Source organism: Chinchilla lanigera, unplaced genomic scaffold (assembly GCF_000276665.1).
Source record: "Chinchilla lanigera isolate Chin_1 unplaced genomic scaffold, ChiLan1.0 scaffold00019, whole genome shotgun sequence".
Taxonomy (NCBI): domain Eukaryota; kingdom Metazoa; phylum Chordata; class Mammalia; order Rodentia; family Chinchillidae; genus Chinchilla; species Chinchilla lanigera.
The window spans coordinates 24,284,250-24,293,797 of record NW_004955420.1 but is presented as its reverse complement, the minus strand read 5'-3'; the positions used below and the strand labels follow the sequence as shown (position 1 = coordinate 24,293,797).

General features: G+C 52.4%; 1 protein-coding gene across 1 annotated transcript in view; it reads right to left on the bottom strand.

The window, feature by feature from the left end:
- Spink8 (serine peptidase inhibitor, Kazal type 8 (putative)) overlaps nucleotides 1–9,548 on the bottom strand; it is a gene marked incomplete in the record, with an annotated part of 15,726 nt that overhangs the window by 5,151 nt on the left and 1,027 nt on the right. The window contains 4 exon segments of the mRNA XM_013513475.1: nucleotides 2,417–2,538; nucleotides 3,141–3,190; nucleotides 4,501–4,599; nucleotides 5,726–5,811. Of these exon segments, the coding sequence (XP_013368929.1) occupies nucleotides 2,417–2,538; nucleotides 3,141–3,190; nucleotides 4,501–4,567 (239 nt within the window).

The following is a 9,548-nucleotide window of genomic DNA, read 5'->3' as shown; positions in this document are numbered from 1 at the left end:
ACAGGCACAATAATCAAACTCGACACTCTTTTGTAACAAAAACAGCCAGAAAACCAAGACTTTGAGAGAACTTCTTTAACATGATAAAGAAAACGTAAAAAAACTCCACAGCTAATTTCATATTTGGTAGTGAAAAACTGGAAGATTTGTAAGATCAGGAGCAAGACAAAGACATCTACTGTGGCTGCTGATATTTAATTGCATTGGAGAGTCTAGACATAGCAATTAGGCAAGAAAAAGAAACAAGACATCTAAACTAGAAAGGAGTAAGTTATACTCAAAGATGACATGATGCTGCATATAGAAAATGCTAAAGAATCAATATCAAAACTATGACTTCTGGGAGGCTGATGCAAGAGAATTTTAAGTTCAAGCCCAACCTGGGCAATTTAAGGAGACCCTCTCTTGAAATAAAGAACTAATAAAAGGGCTGGATTGGAGCCGGGGATATAGCTCAGCAGCTCAAGTGCCTGCCTGGCAAGTGGCAAGGTCCTGAGTTCGTTTCTCTGTACTAAAAAAAGCGGGGGAGGGGCTGGAGAGGTAGCTCAATGTTAAGACCCTGGGTTCAGTCCCCAGTACAACATAAAACCCAAACCAAAACCCCTATAACATTCCCAAATCAGTTTTATTTCTATACATGAACAAAGAATGATATGAAAATAAGATGGGGACTTGGCTGGGGATATAGCTGAGTGGTACAGTGCCTGTCTAGCAAGCTCAAGGTCCTGAGTTTGATTCCTCGTACCAAGAACAAAACAAAAAACAAACAACAACAACAAAAAAATAGCCCTTAAGATGGGGACAATAATCCTACTTACAGTAGCATCCAAAAAGAAATCTCTTGTAATAGATTTAATCCAGCAGGCCAAACACTTGTATGTTGAAAACTGTAAGACACTGCTGAAGGAAATTAAATACCTGAAAAAGATATGCTGTGCTCATGGTTTGGAAGCATTCACACTGTTAGAACAACAACACTGCCTGCTCTAAGTGGTGCATCTTTTAATTCTAGACTGAGGTAAGAGGCTGAGGCAGGAGGATCACAAGTTGAAGGCCAGCTGAGACAATTTAGCATCCCAAAATAATACAAAGAGGACCTGGGATGCAGCTCAGTGGCAGAGTGCTTGCCTAGCATTCGAGAGACCCTGGTTCAATGTCCAGTAACCACCAAAAAGAAAGAAAGAAGGAGCTGGGGTTTTAGCTCAGCGGCACAGCGCCTGCCTGGCAAGCACAAGGTCGGGAGTTCGATTCCTGGTACTGGAAAAAAAAAAAAAAAAAAAAAAAAAAAAAAAAAAAAAAAAAAAAAAAAAAAAGGAAAGAAAGAACAGATAGGACAGAGGTCTAAGAAAGATAAATTTGAGGCTTTTATAGGTAAATGGTCACAACTAAAGACCATACTCATAGTGAAATAAATCAGACTTGCATGTGCAAGCACTGCATTGTCTCACTAGTGTAAAACCTGAAAGAGTTAATTTAAACTCAGAGATATGATAGACATTGTGAAATGATAGGAAAACGCTCAAGGGTAAAGGACAACTGGGATGTGGGAAAAGAGAAGGAAAGGAAGGAGAAATTTTGTGTGTATGTATGTACAGGATAGTTAACATAGTTATTCTACTGTCTTCCATTTCTTTGCTGAAAGAAACTGTCAGTGAGTCCTTGATTGATCAATATTGCATGTCTCTATCTGTTCATGAGAAACCACTTTGAAGATATCAATATGTAGTACAACAAGCATTGTTAATTTCCTACCACTTTGTTTGTAACTCTGTCTTGTCTGTATTGTTCTTTTGCTATTTTGTAAAAGGTTGTCTATCTGTTAATGTTTTCCTTCTTTTATTAAAAAAATAAAAAATAAAAAAAGACAGAGGTCTAGCTGGGCATGGTGGCCCATGCCTGTAATCCCAGCACTCAGGAGGCTGAGGCAGGAGGATCATTGCAAGTTCGAGACCAGCCTGGGCTACAAAGTGAGCTCAAGGCCAGAGTGAACTGCATAGGGAGACCCTGTCTCAAAAAGACAAAAACAAAACAAAACAAAACAAAACCCATAAAAGCACAAGCCCAGCCTCTCCTCCTGTTGCCCGTGGTCCTGTGGGGCCCGCGGGGATGCTTGTACGGTGGAGTGATCTGAACGCTGCCGCTCCCTGCTCCTTAGCACCCTCCACTTGCTTGCTTGTGACCTGGCCTGCGTGGTGAGGTCACCTCAGTGGCTTTCTTTTTCTGCACTGTCTGAAGAGGGTCACAGGTCCCTCTGGGGACACAGAGATGGACTGAGGCCCTGGGGGGCCACCAGCAGAGTCGTCCCTCAGGGGAGATCCAACCAGCTGATATAGGAAGTGGGCTGAGGCAGTCACCCCTCCCTGGACCCCCTTCTGTCCCCAGCCGGAGAGGAGCGAGGGCAAAGGAGAGCACTCACAGGACTCTGGAGCAGAGGTGGCACTCGCCACTGTAGGTGCCCTGGTCACTGGCACAGATGGGCTCGCTGGGCTTGAGGAAGGAGAGGAACCAGCACCTCTTTATATTCCGGGCGCACTCCGCCTGCCGGGAGACGCGGAGTCTGTTAGCGGCTCCTCGGGGCCCCTGGGCCCCTGTCCCTGGGAGGAGGGGAAGGGACCCTGATTGGGGGCCCACGGGGTTCATCCTGGTGCTGACCCCGACGCAGCTACGTCAGCGAGGCCTCGTGCACAGCCTGCACGCCCCAGGGTCCCACAGGGTCCCTGCCTGGTGGCAGAGCGCGACGGCTGGGTCTCAGAGTGACAGCAGCCACTCGGAGGCGCTGCCCAGGTGCGAGGCGCTCAGCTGATCCGCTGATCCGCCGATCACGATCGCAGACCGACTGCAGCAGGGCTGGGAAGGGGAAGGAACGTGACGAGACAGACGCCCGCGGGGCTGGCTGCGTGGGAGCTGGATGTGCGTCCTGGGATGTCACTGCAGAGTGAAAAAGTGTCCCCGGCCCGTCGGACCAAGCTGAAGCTGAGCCCGGGCGTCCCGGCCCACTGAGTGGTAGCAGATGACGCCTGTCCCTCCCAGGAGAGCTGTGTGAGCACTGGAGGGAGGGGCTGGGGACGCAGTGTTCCCATGGGTGTCCCCGCCCCACTCCCGCCCCCAGAGGAAGCCGGGCTGACGGGACCAGGGCTCACCTTCGTGTCCTTCAGGAGCGACCCTGTGGACGCCATGGGCAGCAGGAAGTCTGCAAGACAGGAGCAGGGACCTCAGCCACCCTCGGCCATGAGGGAGCCGGGGGCCCCCAATCCCACCGGGAGGCCTGGGGCTCCTCTCGCCTTCAGCTGCCACTAAAGGAGTGGGGAGGTTCACGACCAGCCCTCTTAATTGTTTTAGAAATTGCATTACAGGTTATAAATTCCCATGAAATAGTTACATTGAGATGCCTTAAAAGATGCTTTCTTTTTTTTTTTGGTTTCCTTTTTTTGGGTACCAGGGATCAAACTCACGACCTTGTGCTTGCCAGGCAAGCGCTTATGCCCCTGAGCTATCTCCCCACTCCCCGATGCTGTGTTTCTTTAAGGCTTATCTATTCAATCCTACAGGTCCTTACACTATACTGACATATATATGCATTATATTATGCAATCACGTAATACAGTTACATTGTGCCACAGAATTTTCTGTATGCTATTGTCATCAGCTCTTACCAGCTTCATGAGCTATAATCCACACAGCGTGGAAGTGGCCCTCTTTGCGTGTGCAGCACTAGGGACTGAGCCCAGGGTTTCTGCACTGAGCTGCATCCCCAGCCCTTTTACATTTTTTAAATTTTGAGACAGGGTCTCACTAAGTTGTTAAGATGCCCAGGCTTGGCTGGAATTTGCAATCCTCCTGCCTCAGCCTCCCGGCTGGGATGCTGGTATCTGTGTGTCTTCCACCATGGTCGTGTCACACGGAGGCCGGGCCCATTCCCACCACACAACCAGCCTGTCGCTCGGTGTCTGGCAAGCGCGGACACGCAGGGCACCCATGCTCATCGCCGTGCAGAAAAGCGAGCGCAGGGTTGCGTCCCAAGCCTGCGGGTCCCCTCGGCCCGCTGAGGCCAGGTCGCACAGGCGGCTGCGCGCACGCAGCGGCGGGGCGGATGCCCCCGGACCTCGGCTGCGGCGTGGGCCCTGTGACCACACAGCGCTGTGGCCCGGGCCAGGACTTGGAGCGTGGGGGACACAGCAGGGAGTAGGCTGGAGGGGACACCTGCAGGCCAGGCGTGGTGACCTAGGCCTGTGACCCCAGCACTCGGGAGGCCGAGACAGGGGGGTTGCTGCACGTTTGAGCCTGCGCTGCACAGTTCAAAGCCAGCCTGAACCACGCAGTGAGACCCTGTCTCAAAAAAGAAAAGAACGAGAAACGGTGTGAATTCTTTTTTTCTCTGGATTTGAGTTTCATCTGTCACATGAGGAACTAGGGTTTAATAAAACTGAAGGGCACGGCAGCCTCTACGTCCCCGCGAGCCGGAGGCCGGGAGGCAGAGGGACAGCCGGCCGTGTCACTCACCCACAGCGGCGGTGGCCCACGCGGCCACGGCCAGGACCAGCGCGGCGCTGGCGAACGTCACCCTCATGGTGCCGGCGAGCTGCGGACATGCGCAGTGTTCTGCAGTGAGACATTTTACACGCCCCGGGGTTGGTGGGGAGCAAGGTCCTCCAGACCCCATAGACCAAGGCGAATACGCTGTTCTTTCTCAGCTCCTTCGGAATGAATTGTGTCAGATGGGATTAAGGCGCTGAATTCATTTCCCTAGTATGAGTGGATGTTTGGGGAAAAAATGATCCCACGAGGAATGCCATCGTTATGTCCTACAAACGTGTACCAATCAAAATAAAAATTTAGTTAAAAAATTAGCATATAGCGGGGCGTGGTGGCGCACGCCTCTAATCCTAGCACTCGGGAGGCTGAGGCAAGAGGATCGTTGGGAGCTCGAGACCAGCCTGGGCTACAAAGTGAGCTTATGGTCAGCCTGAACTGCATAGAGAGATCCTGTCTGGGGAAAAAAAAAAAAAATTAGCATGCAAAAACAATATAGTGCAAAAATTAAGAAAAGGAAAAAAGAAAAAACTTGGATCATCAAAATAGAATTTTAGAAGATGGCATTAAAAAAAACTAGTATAAAACATTTGCAAGAAAAAAAATATTTGCAAGAGAAAGAATAAACACCATGGGTTTTTCAATGAAACATTTAAATGTTGGCATTTATTTATGAGCAGCAGTCACTCAAAAGCTCAGTGAAAGAGCTGGATGTGGTGGCGCACACCTGTAATCCCAGTACTTGGGAGGCTGAGGCAGGAGGATCACAGCGAGTTCAAGGCCAACCTGGGCTAAACAGTGAGTTCAAGGCCAACCTGCACTACACAGCGAGACCCTGTCTCAGAAAACAAAACAAAACAAAAACTCAAAAACAGAGCCCTGCCTCCCCTCCAAAAAACAGATGGTAAGAAGTGGGACCAGACAAAACACCAAACCCAGGCTCGAAAGCTCTTAATCCGCTTTAGAGCTGTCCCTTGGGTGCTAACGTTTAGTAACCACACAGCACCTGAGATGAAAACCCCAGCTTATTTCCCAGCTGCTGGCTTGCATTATCTGAAGAATTACGCTATGCGCCCATGGACATTTTATTTGCAAGTTTGCCGTCTTCGTCCCACGCATTTTCCAGGCCAATAACCCACTAGGTATTTCGGCCCATTCCTCCCTGGGTGGCAGTGTCCCAGCACCTCCCTGTTACCTGCGTCAACGCTGGCGCTGGCCTGAGGGACTGGCCGAGCAGGTGCCGCTCCTGATGGCTGAGGGTGGACAGCAAGGTCACAGCGGCTGGCGGGGGAAGGGAGTGAGCTTGAAGTCAGGAGCAGGAGGCAAGGGCTGAGCCTGTTCCTTCCAACTTCCGTGCTGCGGACTTCTCAGAGTGCATATTGCAACTGCCCCGGGGGCGGTGTGGACAGCCTGCTACCCGGCACTCTGACACCCCGCCAGTCTTGCCAGCCTTGACCTGTTCTTTTAGAAGTACACCACACCCAAGTTTTGAATTCCTACTTTTTTTTAGGGTCTTGCTAAGTAGTTCAGGCTGTCCTTAAACTGGCAGTGATCTTCCTGCCTCAGCCTCTCAAGCGCGAGTGCTGTGATTACCGGCATGCACCACCATGCCTGGCTGAATTTCTACATTTTTTGATTTTTTGTTATTCTTCTTTTTTGAGACAAGGTCTCATTAGATAGCCCAGGCTGGCCTTGAACTCACTTTGATCCTCCTGCCTCAGCCTCCTGAGTGCTAGTTTTTTTTCATCGTGTGCCCCCCATGCCTGCCTTCTGGCTTGTTATTGTGCTAGATTAGGTAATTTCAGGGGCTTCAAAAGAAATGAACCCTGTCTTATATGTAAAACGCTCTCTTTCTAGGTAATTGTTCCAGAACAGAGACGGCCCAGCTGACAAACGCTGGCTCTGTTGCTGGCTTATGTGCCATCTGAGGTCCTGACCTGGTCAGCTTTGGGAGTAATTCCTGCTTGAGGCCACCTCTTCGCACACTGGGGTGTTCCTGACCCTACTCAGCAGTCACACCTGTTCTGGGCTTGGAGTGGGGCTGGGACTGTCACGCTGGGAGGCAGACTTACTCCTGCTCCTGTCATCCCAGTACTAGAGAGGCTGAGGCAGGAGAATCGCCTTGTTTTTTTTTTTTTTTTTTCCTCTGGTGCCGGGAATTGAACTCATGACCTTGCGCTTGCCAGGCAGGTGCTGTGCCGCTGAGCTAAACCCCAACCCCCCATGAATTGCCTTGAGTTTGAGGCCAACGTGGGCTACACAGCAGGGCCCTGTCTGAAGAAAAGAAGAAAGAAAAGAAAAGAGAAGAAAAAAGAAAAAGGGGGAAGTGGAGGAGGGGGAGGCGAGAGGAGGGGAGGGAAGGAGAGGAACAATTTCCACTTTTCTCACTTGGCTCACTTCCTGGGTCTCCTAGGCGCCCTGCACGGCACTTTGAGCTGGGATGCGCCTCCCACTGCCCAGCGTTTATCTCTACCTGGAGGGGCAGGCAGTGCTGCCGCCGCTGCGGAGGAGCAGGCCCTGACCGCGTGGTGACCCGGGGCACTTCTGGCTGGGGGAGGCTCTGCCCAAGGTCCCAGGCACCCGGCCAGGGTGGGAGCCGGGGCAAAAGGACAGCGCCTGCCTGGGGCGAGGCTGGCCGGAGCCCGAGTCCCTGCCGCCTGACTGGCTTTTCAGAGTCAGGAGCTTTCTGGCTCACTAAATTGGAGATAAATAGGTAACAGAGGGGTGTAAAGAGCAATAACATTTTATTCGCAGGACTGGGGTCTGAACCCAGGGCCCTTGCACTGAGCTCCGTCCCAGCCCTTTATTTTTATTTATTTATTTAATTTTGAGACAATTTTGCTAAGTTTCCTAGACTGGGCTTGAACTTGCAATCCTCCTGCCTCAGCGTCCCAGAGTGCTGGCATTACAGGTGTGTGACACTATGCCCAGTGATGGTATTATTTAAAAAATAACTTCACATGACATGAAACTATTACCTCGATGTGATGTTTGAAAGAAACTATCATTCCCCAAAAGCTGATCCCTGATCATGAAGCATACAGACCCTGAAGGCTGCAGAACGGTCACCCGGTCCAGATGGCACATTTGGTGCAGGCAGAAGACACTGAGGCTCAAGTACGGAGGTGCTGGCAGGTGTGGTGGTGCGTGCCTGTTATCCCAGGACTTGGGAGGCTGAGGCAGGAGGGTCACAATGTCGAACCCAGCCTGGACAATTTAGCGATTTAGAGAGACCTTGTCTCAAAATCAAAAATAAGAAGAAAGGGCCGGATATAGCTTGGCGGCACAAGTGCCTGCCTTGCAAGCACAAGGTCCTGAGTTTGATTCCCGGTACCAAATAAATAAATAAATAAGTAAAAATAAGAAGAAAAGCTGTAGGGGATGCAGCTCAGTACCAATGCTTCAATCCCTGGTACCGGGGTGGGGGGAGACCCTCGGGGTCACCCTCTTTGGTGGTCGGGAGGGTGGGCAGAGGCCAGGCCCAGGTAGGGCACAGGGTGCTGGCTGCCCTCCGGGAGGGGGACCTTGGGGCTTTCCGGTGCGCCCCGTCAGGAGAAGTGGGAACCTGGGGCTCCCGTGGATCCTGAGTCCTGCCTGTTTGGGGGTCTTCGCTGATGTGGGGGCTGCCCCACAGGCTGGCCTGAGGCAGCCCCTTCGCTTGGGGACAGGGCTGTTCCTCTCCAGTGGGGTGGGGAATCCCTGCAGCGACCAGGCTTGGGAGGACTGGGGGGCGCAGCAGGAGGCTGCCTGCGACCTGAAAGACAGCGGCATCCGGGGGACATGGCCAGGCCTGCTCCCCACTGAGCTCCGCAGACGGGCCTGTGCCCTGGGACTGCTCCAGGTCCCCTGGGGCCTCCAGGCTGGGTTTTCCACTTCTTCCGAGCGCAGACCTGCCTGGTGGCCCCTCTTCTTTCCTGTCGGGCTCCCCTACCCTGCAAGGCACCGGAGACACCAGCCTTGGGTGCTCAAGAGACTGGAGCGAGCCAGGGTACTGGAGGTGCTGGTGGTGGTGCCTGCCTAGATGCCAGCCTCCAGGAGGCTGGGGCAGGAGGACTGCCAATTATTCCAGCCAGCCTGGGCAATTTAGTGATTTAGAGAGACTCTGTCTCAAAAAAAAAAGGCTGGCCTTGGTAGTATATGCCTTAATCCTAGGTCTGGGGAGGCTGAGGCAGGAGGATCACAGTGAGTTTGAAGCCAGTCTGGGCTACATATCGAGTTCAAGGTCTCCCCGGAGTACATAGAGAGACCCTGTTTCGAAAAAGAAAAACAAAACAAAAAAGGGCTGTGCAGGAATCACATTATCACACCCTGGTCCCTCTAGGGCTGCACTGCAGTCCGAAGCATCTGCGTCAGCAACTTCCGCCCGAGGGCTGAGCAGGTAAACTGTGCGCATCACCGGGACCTGGAGACAGAGGCCCTGGGTGTCGCTGCCAGACCCCTCCTAACCTTAAAATCAAACCCAGAAATCTCAGCCTTTCACCCTGAAAGGTGCAGTCCTCTCTTGGGCTTACCTGCTGCTTCTTTTGCTTTGTTTTGTCTTTTTAAGACAGGGTTTCACTATTCAGGCTGGCCTTGAGCTCACTGTGTAGCCCAGGCTGGTCTCCAACTCGAAGCGATCCTCCTGTCTCAGCCTCCCGAGTGCTGGGATTACAGGCGTGCGACACTACGCTTGGTTTGTCTGGTTTTTTTGAGACAGGCTTTCACTATGTAGTCCAGGCTGGCCTTGAACTCACAGCGACTCTCCTGTCTCAGCTTCCCTAGTGCTGGGATCGCAGGTGTACGCCACCGTGGGCCCATCCTGCACTCCTGCGGCCCACCCATAAACGCCTCAGTCTTCTGTGAGTCCTCGCTGCTGGTACATTCTTTTTACCACGGGCACCGCCGGCCTCTCACGGCCCTGGCCTGGCAGGGCGCGCTGGGATTGCTCAGCGCTAAGGGACCCCCGCAGCACCTCCGGTCGCATTCTCCCCAGGCCGGCGCGTGCGGGAGGCCGGGTCCCCTGGGCGGCCGCAGCCGGG